This window comes from Vanacampus margaritifer, chromosome 4, assembly GCF_051991255.1.
Source record: "Vanacampus margaritifer isolate UIUO_Vmar chromosome 4, RoL_Vmar_1.0, whole genome shotgun sequence".
Classification (NCBI taxonomy): domain Eukaryota; kingdom Metazoa; phylum Chordata; class Actinopteri; order Syngnathiformes; family Syngnathidae; genus Vanacampus; species Vanacampus margaritifer.
The window spans coordinates 32,042,059-32,055,942 of record NC_135435.1 but is presented as its reverse complement, the minus strand read 5'-3'; the positions used below and the strand labels follow the sequence as shown (position 1 = coordinate 32,055,942).

Sequence of the window (13,884 nt, the reverse complement as noted above, 5' to 3'; positions counted from 1 at the left end):
AAATGAAACCAGCTGGAGACATCGCGCTCCCTTTAGGATCCTTTTTGGTTGTAATTTTCAGGCGGATATTTATGTTAACTTTGCTACTTTGTATGTCAAGCACATTTGAAGACATTAACGGCATAGTGAATTGTCTTTAGAGAGCGCCCTTCCCCGTGATCATGCCGCTATGTAAGAGTTTTGTCCAAGTAAGTTTGCCGTAGCTGCTCCTCCGCAAAGCTGCTTTAGTGGTTTGTGTGTGTTGTGGCTAAAACGCAAACTACGCCAAATGTTTCTATCCGAACGTCTACTTGAACGTACGGAAGCGTCGACACATGACGTCCACCTCGAGTCAACTGGACTAAATCGTTTCGTGTGACGATAAACTCGCTTCGGTGCACGTTGAAACTTTTCGAGTTAGTTTAGCGTAGCTTAGCTTGCTAACAACGAAACGCGAGTGTTAGCTGAGTAGAGATCGAAAGACAGTGTCAAGTGGTCGTCGTGTGAAAATGTCTGCAATACGCGTGAAAGAAGAGTACGAGGAACTTTATGTGACAAAAGATGAGAACGAGTGTCAACAATTGGATCCAAGTTTCAAGTCGGAGCCTCGAGTTGCGTTATGCACGGAAGGTTTGTTCTCTTCATGTCACTCGTGTGTTTTCTTAACAAGATTAGTCGCTTTAAATTAGCCTTCGTGTTACACATGTGCAATTTAACAGAATTAACGAATTTATAGTTGTAGTTCCCGCGCGATTCACGGCAAATTTGCTAGGTGGAGAGTTGCCGGTCAATGAATGAAACAAACAATGAAACACTTTGTTCGTTTATAAAACGTGTTGTGATCAAGAAATGATTCGACATTGATCCGAATTTCAAAATATATCTGCAAATGTTGACAGCCAACAACCAAATGTATTAGCTATTTGTATTAATGACGTACATATTCATAGAAAGTGCAAATTTATTATTTATTTATTTTTAAATTTGCGGCAAATGTAATAGTTACCCAGGAAAGTGGCATCAAAAGATGGTCTATTTTATCCCCAAAGACAGAAAAAGTCAAATGTATTTATAAAGCCCCAATTCAGAAGAGACTCAAATGGCTTTACAAGCCCACAGTTCAGAAATATTATTGACATAACTAAAGTCATCTACATAAGATTAGCATTAGTATGCATAAACAATTAGGATCTCCAACTGTTAGCACGCATCAACATATAATCTGTCCCAAGTAACATCTCAAGCACATTTTGGGCTGATAAGAGGTCGTGACCCCAGATTGGCCCCAAGAGGCGATTGCGAGCTCCGCCATAAACAAACTCATCATCGTCACTAGCGTTAAATGTAAAAAATAAAAAGGCTCTTAAACTAAACACCAATATTTGTGTTTATCGTGTACTTGTTTGTATTTGTGCTAAATTTGGCACATTTATACTTGAATCGCGTAACTTTGCTTAATGTGTTTGATGAAGGTGTGTTGTCCCTTCCAAATCAACAGAAAGAAAGAAATGCAATGATATTCAACATCCAAGTCACAAAATGTTCCTTGACTGAGGAAACAAAAAAATAGTCAATTTTTTGTTTTGTTTGTATTTGTCTTCTTGTGTCCTGCAGGCATCAGTGAAGATTTTCATCCTCAGCAACAAGAGTCGAAGTCTCCTCGCCTCACAGAAGAGCTGCTGGAGGAGGAGGAGGTCGCCCGCTTTGCATGGGTCGGTGTCGGTGTGACAAGTGAAAAAGCTGGTGGCAAACACGGTGGAAAATCACAAACAGGCGGCAAATTCCTGACCACGAGCGCCCAACGGCCATCGGATAGTGACCAAACGTCACACTCTTCTGACTATGATGATGATGATGATGATGATGATGAAGAACACTCAAAAGGTGGCGTGCCACACTGACGACAAACGCATGAAACGTTCTCACTGACAAAACCTACAAGTCGGCATTGAGAGTACGAACAAGAACGCACGCAGAAGAAAAACCTTTTGTGTGCTTAGCTTGCGGTCAAAGATTCTTTCAGAACTAACGAGACACACAAAAACACCCACTGATCGTAAACCATTCATTTGCGGTGCGTGAAATTGAAGTTTGAATTAGAAGTGTCAAGTTAGAAGACAGCAGCAGTCAGTGACAATGTTGACATGCTGTCCACATTCGGGTTGAGCTCAAAATTCATGTTGCGGTCACGCCGATCAATTGGAATCGAAAGAAACCGCATTGCGCGGACGCCGTGATGCAAATTGAACTCATTTCCATTGCTTGCTTTTTACTGACAATAAAAGACAGAATTTATTTTTTTTTAACTTTTTTTTCCGCATCGATTCCCATTTTAAATCATATTTTTCCAGTATGGTCTTTACCTCGACGGCGTATTATATATTGTTTTCAGATTTTTTTTTTTCGCAAATTTGCCATTTTGCGACTTTATAATGTGGCAAATTTGCGACTTATTTTCTCTGAATATTGCCCTTGCCCTCTAAAAAATATATTTCTTCATGGCCCTAATACGCCGTCGTAGCTTTTCCTGTGGTTATTGTTTAGAGTGTTTGCACCCCTAAACCACCAGGTGGCGCCAGAGACCGTGGCAATATTTTTATACACAGCAATGACTTCAATTTCACAAAGTTTAGGCCATGAAAAATACTTTGGGTCGGCAGGTCGTTTTAGTTTGTTAGTCTTTGAATTTTTTGATTTTTTTTCTTCTATTTGTTTAAAATTGTTTCCACTTTAATGTTAACAAGAGTATGGAAACTTATTTAAAAAATATTGTAATTTTTTTTGTACGTTTTAGAACAGATATAAAATTTGTGATAAATCGTGAGTTAACTATTAAAGTCATGCAATTAAATACGGGTAAAAATTTCTTTGAGTTAGCTTTGTAAACATAAAATGTAGTTTCAATTAGTTTATTTTTATTTTTTTAATTTAATCAATTAATTAATTGTTAATGATTTTTTTTTCTTTCTTTCAATTTTAACTGTCGTTCTTTTTTCCCCACACCACTGTCACTTGCAGCTGTCAAGGGAAAGTTCCCGTTGGAAGCCGGACTGGAAAAAGACGTGCACGAAGCGATGGTCTCCGAATCGTCTTCAGAGACGTCAGACGACGACGACTCGACTTTGCAACATTGCAGCTCGGAAGACGAGGACGGCGAGGTCAGCAAATGGCGCTCAAAGAACAAGCAAATCTTGTGGTCTCCCACAAATGAGGCGGCCGCGCATTTGGTGGCCCCGCCCATTCCCAAGTGCGGCCCAACGATGTACGCCAGCGCCCGCTTCAGCAGCCCCGAGACCGCATTTGACCTTTTTTTCAACAAGGACATTGTGAAGGGCATACAAGGGCTGAGCGAGCTGCAAGGCTGCAAGTCGGTGGTCGGTTGGAGCACATTGGATGAGGAGGAGCTGCGGGTCTATTTGGGGCTGCTGATCCTGGTCGGGATCTACAAATCCAAACACGAGCCAACCCAGAACCTGTGGGGGAAGCAAACGGGACGGCCCGTCTTCATGGCGGCGATGTCCCACGGACGATTTTGCCAACTGAGCCGCGCCCTCCACTTCGATGAACGACTCTCCGAGCCCACGCGGCGTCAGCGTCACAAAGTGTCGCCCGTCGTGGAGATTTGGAAGACGTGGAACGCACTCCCGGCCAAAATGTTCAACCCGGGGACAGACGTATGTGTGGGTGAGCAGCTGCTCTCCTTTAGGGGCCGCTGCCCATTCAAACAAGCCCCGCCTTCAAAATCAGCAAAGTCCAGCATCAAAATCTGGACACTTTGCGATGTCGCCACATGCTACGCCTGGAAAATGCAGTTGGACACGGGAAAAGCTGCTGGAGCGCAGACGCGGAAGAACCAGGACATGAAAGTGGTTTTGGATCTGTGCCACATGCTGGAGGGCCACACGGTGACCACCAACCGGCGTCTCGCCTCCTTCCCTCTGGCTGCACAATTACGGAAGAAAAAAATGGCTTTTGTGGGAGCCGTGAAGAAGAATCAGGCGGAACTTCCTCGGCAGCTGCTTGGAATCGGCGACAGGCAGACCCTCTCCAGCCTTTTTGCCTTCAGCGCCAATCGGACCTTGGTCTCCTACGTGCCCAAAAAAGGGAAGAACGTCCTGGTCTTGAGCACCAGGCACCAGAAAAAGGAGGTGCTGAAAACGGCCAAGAAGAAGCCCGCAATGGTTTTGGACTACAACAGATGCAAAGGCGCTGTTGACCTCCTGGACAAGGTAAGCACAACTTCCGCATCTCAAGGCTTCGTCTTGCTCAAAGCCCTCTCATGTTTTCTTTTTATTTTAGGGATAGAGCGATTAAAAAAATAAAAAAATAAATAAAAAATCCATTCTCATTTAGTATGATTCAAAATCGATTTTAAATGTCCTAAAAATTGATTTTATTTCCATTTTTTTCTACCGTCTTGCCCTTGTTCAAGGAGCGCTGTTCATGTTGTACACAATTTGGCCAGTTGGGGGCAGTGTGGTTCCGCACGCTTTGATGCACTCTTAAGTTGTAGCCACATTAGAGAGTCCAAGTCACCATCTAGTTATTCCAATAAAAAGTTTTTCTTTGCAGCGTAGGAAGAGCAAATGCTAACATGCTTCTCTGTGTGCTTTGCTGAAGCGTTTTGTATGAACTGCCGTTCTTTAGTGTGATTAAAAAGTGCCGCGCTAATTAGCATTAGCGAGTCAGACTGGAGTAGGTCATGATGATTCTTTGCACATCTATAAATGGAAATCAGAAATGATTGTCTATCAAATCATTTTGAATCAAAAAATCGTTCTGAATCAAAAATGGATTCCGAATCGACTCGCAGAGCCAAAATTCTGAATCGAATCGCGAGACAGTCAGAGATTCCCATATTTGGCATTTTGACAAATATTGGCCTTTTTGCAAATCTGAAAGCCGATAAAGCTGGCATCTCGCTGAGAGATGAATGCTTGCGAACGTAGCAAATTGAAGGTTTTCATCCGGATTTGTGAGATGTTCACAACCCTGACGAAAACCCCAAATGAGTTCGCAAGCATTTGTCGCTCTTCATAAAAATAATGTTGACACTGGGAAGTTAGGAAACTTTATTTTCAGTAGAAAGCTTTGGAGAACTAAATACATGCTGATGATCCTGGAAGCTCCCTGCAATTTTTTGGGATATATTTTTAAGCAGTCAATTCTTTATATGTTTGAAATGAAAAGATTTGAATTTTATTTTGACGCTAATATTTTCTCTTTCATCGGTCTCCTTGTCTACTAATAATCGGTATCAGTATCAGCCTTGATGGGTTCTCTTTTGTGTTTTTGCAGCATTGCGGCACTTATTCGTGCCGCCGGCGCTCACCGAGGTGGCCCGTGTGCCTTTTCTTGCACATGCTGGACATATCGTGCCATAACGCATTTGTGCTGTTCACCGGCACGAACCCGACTTGGAACCAGCAAAAAGTGTACAAGCGACGGCTCTTCCTGGAGGAGATCGGCAATGCTCTCGTTTTGCCCGCGCTGCAAAAACGACGGCATCCCGACAAGGTCTTCTTCCGCCAGGCAAATGAAGAGCGACAACATGAGGACGAGCAGACCCGCACGGAAACCTCCGGCAAGCGGCAACAGTGCAGCCTGTGCCCGATCAAGCGGAAGGCTTCAAATAGATGTGCCAAATGTGGCAAGCCCGTTTGCAAAAAACACATCAAGCGCATTTGTCCCACTTGTTTCTGTTACATGTGACAACAACAAAAGTAGTTCCGTGTGTTGTTTTACATTCTGAAATTTTTCTTTGGTCAAAATCAATGTGACTTAACTGATCTTTTCAAGGTTCTATTATAGGACATTTCACACTTGTTTGCAGCAGTTTTCTTCTGTATGCATTGCAATATTTGTTTTACAAATGTAATGTTCACGTTGCAAACTCTTCACAATAACTGTAATTTGTGTTGCTGCTGTAAAGGATTGCGGGTGAAATGCAAAATGTTTTTTGTTTTTGTCTTGTTTTTTTTAAATACAATTGATGTTTGTGCATCAACCAGTGTAAACACTGTATTTTGATTAAAATGTCTTTTTTTGCAATAAAAATTGAACGGATCAATTTTCATCCATGTCGGGCCTGTCATGTTGGGAAATATCGCCCTCTGGTGTCAACTGAAATTAACGTCATGCTAACGTCACGTGATCAAATAAGTCTTTTTTGGTACAAAAATAAAAAAAAATTGCCTCGTGATGCAAATGGTTCCTTTTTTTGGTGAAAAATCACCTGCATGAATTTCTCCAAACAATGCTATTTATTTGTTTGCATTTCTCCGCCCTCTTTGCCATGACGTTTGCTTGCTACTACGCGAATGAGGCAAGACGTGTGCGAGCCTGGCAGTTTGGAGCAGGTGGAATTAATCAACATACATGACTTAGTGCTTTGATAAATGTGTATTTTTCACAATTTCCGTCAATACGCGAATTAAGCAAGCCATTCTACGCACTTTTTGACAAATGAGGCCCCCGATTTGGCAAGAAGAAGAAGAAGTTCTTTCCGCCCCTCTTAAGGGAAGCAAGATTTCCGCATCCACGACTGGAGCAAATTCCCAACAGGTAAGTCACATTTGAGTCATTTCGAAGCAAACCTTTACTATTGATTCATTGGCTGACCCAATCATTTGTTTGAAGTAATTTTGAAGAAGAAAAAAAAACACTTTTCTGCAATTGATTTAAAAAGTATTATTCAAAATCGTGGACGTTCATTACAACAAACCTTTTCCCATCCGTAGTATTTTTCTATCTGAAATGAAAAATGTTATTTACAAATAAAGATTGCTGCATATGTAAGACAAGACGTGATAATCCTTCCACTTTTTTCTTTTATTATTATTATACAGTCACTTATATCTTCAAAGGTGTTAAATGGCAGCCAGCAAATTGTCAATACAGTACAAAACATGAAATGTGCATAACAAAACGGTTCACTTTTACTTTCACTTAAGTATGACAATGTACGTTCACTTGTATTTATTTATTATTTTTACACACTATATATTGCAACATAGTTACAAACATTAGGTTTAAGCTTGAAAAAATAATGAAAAAAAATTAAGAGGTGTGTAAAAAAAAACAACACTTTTTATATATGGAATTTCTCAAAGAGTAATATTAGATTTACTACATAGCTAAGCGATATATTTTCATACGAAAAATCCGATCTGATATCCTTGGGCTCAATCGCTATACATTGACTGTTATTGAAAATACACATGGACAAAACAGAGCAGTGACAAAACAAACAAATTCTGGTTTGACCAAATCCTTCCGCCATCGTGAGTTGCTACGCAAACGATGATGTCATCTTTAGTCATCGGCTCCCATGACAACATCGAGGAGCGATCGTCTCGTGACCTCCAACGTGTAAAGGAAGCACCTTTTCATCTCTGCTTGACCCCATGACCTTTTCCAACAAAGGTTGCGGGGCAAACTGATTCTCTGAGTTTCTTCACTTTCTTGTGCAGCATCATTGACTGCCGCTCTTGTCATCGGCGCACTTGTGTGTCTTAAGCTGATCCTTACGAGAGAAGCTTTTATCACACGCGCCGCAACTGAATCGTTCACCTTCTCTGTGTGTTTTAGTGTGTCTTGTTAAGTTTGAGTTCTGAGAGAATCGTTTACCACAAACTGAGCAGGCGAAAGGTTTTTCCCCCGTGTGTATTCTTACGTGTGTTATTAGATCTTTCTGGTAAATGAAACCTTTACCACAAACTGAGCAAGCTAAAGGTTTCTCTCTCGTGTGTGTTCTCGTGTGTGTTGTTAAATGTGACTTTGAAGGGAATCGTTTATCGCAAAGTGAGCAAGCAAAAGGTTTTTCTCCAGTGTGCTTTCTTGTGTGGATTCTTAAATCGATATTTCGAAAGAATTGTTTACCACAAACTGAACAGGTAAAAGGTTTATCGCCATCATGTCTTCTTGTGTGCCTTGTTAAAGTGACTTTATGGCCGAAACTTTGACCACAAATTGAGCATAGAAAAGGTTTTTCTCCAGTGTGTGTTCTTGTGTGTTTTGTTAAATCTCCCTTCTCACCGAATCGTTTAGCACACACTGAGCAAGAAAAGGGTTTCTCTTCGTTGTGTGTACTTGTGTGCCTTTTAAAATTTTCCTTCTTAGAGAATCTTTTCCCACAAACTGCACAGGTAAAAAAATTCTCTCCATTATGCGTACTTGTGTGTCTTGTTAAATTTACTTTCTGAGAGAATCGTTTTCCACAAACTGAGCACACAAAAGGTTTCTCTCCAGTGTGTATTCTTTTGTGTATTACTAAATCTCCGTTTCTAAAAAATCGTTTACCACAAACTGAACAGGTAAAAGGTTTATCTCCATCATGTCTTCTTGTGTGTCTTGTTAAATTGACCTTGTAGCGAAATTTTTGACCACATACTGAGCAGGCAAAAGGTCTTTCTCCGGTATGTGTTCTTGTATGTACTTTCAACACAGACTTGCTGTAAAACGTTTTGTCACAATGCGAACATTTGACTCGTTTGTTGTTTGTAGGGCATCTCATGTTACCTGGAGAGTTTTTATCATCACTATCATAGTCAGAAGAGTGAGATGTTACGTTGTCAATATCTGATATTGGAGCCAAGAGGCTGCCAGATTGGGATCCTCCACAGTGGTCTCCATCACTTTCTTCACTCTTCACAATGACAGTCAAGGGAAACTTGGTGATTTCAGTCTCCTCCTCTTCCTCTTTGATGACGGAGGGCTCTGGCTCCTCCTCCTCCTCCTTCATGGAGTGGGGCTCTGGCTCACGCCGCTCAGGACAAACATCTTCACTGACGTCTGCAGAACACAGGAAGACACATTTTTATCTATCTATCTACAGTGTCTCAAAGGACACAAAACAGGCTGGATAGGGGCTCTTGAAGACCGGACTTTGGCATCACTGGTGTACACTACATAGCGCCCCCCTCTAAAGGAAACTCCACCAGCCACCAATGATTCTGGTTCTGGCTGTTGCCAACCTTTTTGTTGCTGTTGCAAAATACGTTGAAATGGGCAATTCCGAGGTTAAGTCACAAAGCCAAAATGGCAGTCAACTCGGTGAAAGGAAGCTTTCCGCTCATTGAAAAGCTTTGGATGGTTGTAGTTTGATTTGTGAGTATTATTTTGATTTCAAAATGTGATGAAATGTCGTTTGACTACTACAACAATTTGCCTGGTTTGTATGATTGTCACTGGCAAAAGCAATACAATACGCCGTTTGTTTTCACCGTCTAAATGAAGTATTTGCATTGCGGAAATATCAGCAATGACGGTTGTCTGGGAGATCCCCGTGACCGCATTACGTGTTTACGTGCCTCAGTGAGTGTTCGTTTTCCCTCGGGGTGGTCAACAATAGGGTGTTGTTGGGCCGTTGCTACTGAAATCCAGAAATATTGTGGGGGAGAAAGAAGTGAACAAACCTGCTGTGCGAAACACAACTCCAGGTTCCATTTTGCTACTCGGGTTCAGTAGTTGACTCTCATTCTCGTCTTTCGTTCCACAAAGTTCCTCCTCGTACTCTTCTTTTACGCTTCTTGCACAGATTTTCTTCTTTTTTTAAAAAAAAAAAATATATATATATATATATTTCACATTTTCACAATATGACCATAGATCACAACACTTTACTAGAGTCGTGACTCGTGTTACTGGTGCATGTTAGCTAGCTAAGCTAAGCTAGCTTGAGAAGCTTCAACGTGCACCGACACGGCTTTACCCAGACACGACGATTGAACAAATGCTGTTTGAGTCCAGTTAAGTAGAAATGAACGGACCGCGTCATCGCTTCGGTGGTTCAAATCATTCTGAAAGAAAGATTCCGTGAAACTCGTGTGGCTGCGGTAAGCGCACCGCGGAAGTAGAAGTAGTACGTACGGCAACCTCACTTGGACAAAGTTTATATTTTATTTATGATTTCTTTATTTCAGTCATATTCTGTAAACTATACTCTGTTGGATTATACAAAAATGTTTGCGTTTTGACCACAATCCTTGTTGGCAACAATATAACTTAAATAGTTTTAGTGAAGAGGACCAATGTGAACATGAACTTTGCATGAACAAACACTACTAAATACATCATACATAATACATTATTAAGCATCACTATCAATACCCCCAAAAATATTATAAACTACAAAAAGATATGTGAGGGATAACACTTCCAAATGAAAGAGAGAAATAAAGAAAAGCAAGCTAGAAACCTTTCCCCTTATTTATTCTTCTAAAAGCAACATAACATCCAAACACAATCACCAATGGGTGACATAATGTCAATGTACAGCATACAAGAATTGATTTTGAATAACATCTGATCTTCACATATGTGCAATGAAGCATCTGAAAAGTGTATTAAGGAGCAGTTTAATGAAATAATTTTAAATTATAAATAAAATTCAGTAAATCATCCTTCAGCATCATTATTAAACTTTTTTTTTTTTTTACATATTTGTGTCGTTGATTTTTAGAACAAAATGCTGCATTCTATATCGGGATGACCAAACTACGGCCCACAATCTATTTGCCGCCTGCCATCCATTTTACAGAATATTCTAAAAATAACTTTGGACACTGTTGCAAGGCCTTTTTTTTTATTATTGGAGGGTGATGGGGAAAAAAAGGTTCCACTGCTATTAATGAATTGTTTTTAATACTTAGAGCTTTTCTATATATGCAAAGATAGGAATGAAAGCGGCTCTTGCAACCTTCCGTTTTTCTATATGTGGACCTCAAATGAAAGTTTGGACACCGTTGGTCGCTATTAAAGGTAGAGTCCAAAGTTTTGACCGTTTCTGTTTGTAAACAAACAATTGAAAACAGACTCCTCCCATGGCTCAACCCATACTAGCTCTGATTGGCTGGAGGGCTAAACGTTGCCTTTCCGCCCAGAAACGTCCCTCTTATGGCCAAACACAACAAAATGGCAAAATCCAGGCGGGAGCGGGTTGTGGTTGATGACAAAATCCCCACCACACATTAACAGAGGCCCAGAGGTGTTGATTGAGAAGGAATTCAAGTATTATACATCCAGTGTTTATTTTTGAATGAAATCATTGGACACTACCTTTAACATAAATACAAAAACTATTGAGCAAGCATTTGACATGTACTCAGCCAACAAAAGACATTTTGTGCAGTGATGAGACATGCGTGCGTGCCGTCATTTGGAGATGAGTTCAAAGGAAACAGCTCATGTCAATGAAAGAATTGTTTATTCCAACAATAACATACAATTCTTTGTTGCATGATGTGAGAAATTAGTGATCTACTTCATGACCAGAGAACGTTATGAAGACAAATGATTGACTTGATGAAAATGCCGTTTGATCACAATAGATTTTTTTCTCTAATCGAGCAAAGCGAGGTTTCTCAAAGTCTGTTATGACGTCATCTGAGTTGGAATTTCTGCGACCACATTCTCCAAAACGGGTTGATCGCCTTCTCTCATCTCAGCGTCGACTTCCTCCAGGTCATCGCAAAACCTGCTTGTTGAAACACCCCTCAGCTCTTCTCACCCGCACACTTGTGTCTCTTAAGCTGATCCTTTCGAAGGAATCTTTTGCCACACACGTTGCAAGTGAATGCTTTCTCACTCGTGTGAGTTATTGCGTGCTTTGTCAAATTGGACTTGGAAGTGAATCTTTTGCCACAAACTGAGCAGGGGTAGGGCTTCTCCACAGTGTGTGTTCTTGTGTGCAATTTTAAATCTCCATTTCTAGAGAAGCTTTTACCACAAAATGTGCAAACAAAAGGTTTCTCACCTGTGTGTGTTACTGTGTGTCTTGTTAAATTTGAGTTTTGAGCAAATCTCTTGCCACAAACTGAGCAGGAATAGGGCTTCTCCCCAGTGTGTGTTCTTGTGTGTCTTGTTAAATGAGTCCTTGAAAAGAATCTTTTACCACAAACTGAGCAGGTGAAAGGTTTCTCACCAGTGTGTGTTCTTGTGTGCATTTGTAAATCGCCATTGTGAGTGAATCTTTTTCCACAAATTAAGCAGGCAAAGTGTTTTTCTCCTGTGTGTGTTTTTGTGTGCGTTGTTAAACTTGACTTCCTAGGATATCTTTTACCGCAAACGGGGCACGCAAAAGGTTTTTCTCCCGTGTGTTTTCTAGTGTGTATTTTTAAAGCTCCGTTTTGAGTGAATCTTTGACCACAAATTGAGCAGGTAAAAGGTTTTTCTCCGTTGTGTCTGCTGATTGTGTGCCTTGTTAAATTATTCTTCATGGAGAATCTTTGACCACAGAGTGAGCACGCAAAAGGTTTCTCTCCAGTGTGTGTTCTTGTGTGTGATATTAAAGCTCCCTTCTCAATGAATCGTTTGCCACAAAAAGAGCACGCAAAAGGTTTTTCTCCCGAGTGTGTTCGTGTGTGTATTGTTAAAACTGCCTTTAAAGAGAATCTTTTACCACAAACGGAGCAGTCAAAATGTTTTGGTTTAGTATGAGTTCTTGTGTGTGCTTTCAACGCTGACCTGTGGCAAAAAAAATTGGCGCAGAGAGAACATTTCACACGTTTTTTGTCAGTGGAGCATGTCATATCACCTGTGGAGTGCTTATCATCGTCATCTTCATCATCATCATCATCATCATCATCAGTGTCAGAAGAGCGTGATGTTTTGTTGTCACACTTTGTCAGCGGCGGCAAGAGGCCATCTGATTGTGGTCCCCCGAAGTCGTCTTCATCACCTTCTTCACTCTTCACAATGACAGTCAATGGAACCTTTGAGATTTCATCCTCCTCCCCTTCCTCCTTGATGTAGGGGGGCTCCGGCTCCTCCTCCTCTTTGATGGAGGTGGATTCTGGCTCAGGATCTTCACTGATCTCTGCAGGACACAGGAAAAAAAAAAAAACATACGACATGGGTTGATAGAGTCAAACTTTGCTCAGTCAAGCCCCATGTTTTGATGATGATGTGTATGATTGCATTTCTTTCTTTGATGGTCGACAATACATGTGTTGTTGGGGTTTCACGGCACCTGCAAACGGCCAATTTGGGGAAAAGTATTCCAGGTAGCAAACGAGCAAACTTGTTTTGTTTTTGCCTATCAGCTGTTAAGAAAGGTCAGAATTGGTTCAAATTTAGTATGTTAGGACACTCCAGCATTTTCTCAGCTTTGGAGGTGCTGATTGTCACCCCAACCACCCGAGATTCATCTGAAATCAGCTCTGGCTCCCCGCATCTCAATTTTAAGCGTGAAATCTCTCTTTGTGTGTCGCCTCTCCTGGTCGGTCAACAAGGGGTTGCTGCTGTTGTCCGGTGTGGTTCGTGAAAGCCCGGTGAAAGAAATGTAATTACAGTGAGAATAAGAAGTGAACACACCTGCTTCGTGTAACAAAACTTGAGGCTCCAACTTGCAAAGCGCGTCTGGTTGATGACTTTGTGGCTCCTTCTCCTCTTTCGTTCCACCTCGTTTCTCTTCGCACTGCGCTGTCCCTCTCGCATACATTTTCACACGATGAACACTTGACACTCGCCCTCGATCCCGTGCTCTTAGCGATGTTGCTAACGAAGAAGAGAATGAATCTCTTTGTTTGCGGTTAGCGAGCTACGATAAGCTAAGCTAACTCTAGAAGCGTCACCGTGCAGGAAAATTAAACCAATCGCGTTTTATTCTATTTAGGTAGAAATGGGTGGACTGCAGTGACGCTTGTGTACGTTCAAGTATTCGTTCAGCAAAAATGATTTCGTCAGGTTGCGCGAAACGTAAACGCAACAGACAGAGTAGCGCTGCAACGCCTTCTTCCTCTTTTGTTTGATTTCTGACAGACTGAGCACTTTTAGTGCAGTGCAGCCTCCTAACGGTTGAGTGATGAACACCTAAAACCGAGTCAAATAAAAAGAGTGGCGTGAGACTAGATTGATGTTCTTATTTGACCCATTTATTGACGAATGCCGCCAACGTTGTAATTG

General features: G+C 41.2%; 1 protein-coding gene and 1 pseudogene across 2 annotated transcripts; both read right to left on the bottom strand.

Annotated features, from left to right (window-relative positions):
• Positions 1–6,791: 6,791 nt before the first annotated feature.
• Positions 6,792–9,761, bottom strand: LOC144050199 (uncharacterized). Its single transcript, XM_077563266.1, has 3 exons — positions 9,750–9,761; positions 9,396–9,525; positions 6,792–8,772 (listed from the first exon to the last, which is right to left on the bottom strand). Exons 2-3 carry the CDS (start codon positions 9,424–9,426, stop codon positions 7,454–7,456), a joined length of 1,350 nt encoding a protein of 449 aa, XP_077419392.1. The 5' UTR covers positions 9,427–9,525; positions 9,750–9,761; the 3' UTR covers positions 6,792–7,453.
• A 489-nt stretch (positions 9,762–10,250) lies between these two features.
• On the bottom strand, positions 10,251–13,773 carry LOC144050200 (uncharacterized; annotated as a pseudogene). Its single transcript, XR_013293801.1, has 2 exons — positions 13,294–13,773; positions 10,251–12,796 (listed from the first exon to the last, which is right to left on the bottom strand). The product of XR_013293801.1 is annotated as an uncharacterized LOC144050200 (transcript).
• Positions 13,774–13,884: the final 111 nt, after the last annotated feature.

Coding starts and splice junctions, on each gene's coding strand:
- LOC144050199 (XM_077563266.1), bottom strand. CDS start 9,426: ATGGAACCTGGAGTTGTGTTTCGCACAGCAG. Junction 8,773..9,395: donor AGTTGTGTTTCGCACAGCAG/GTTTGTTCACTT, acceptor TGTGTTCTGCAG/ACGTCAGTGAAGATGTTTGT.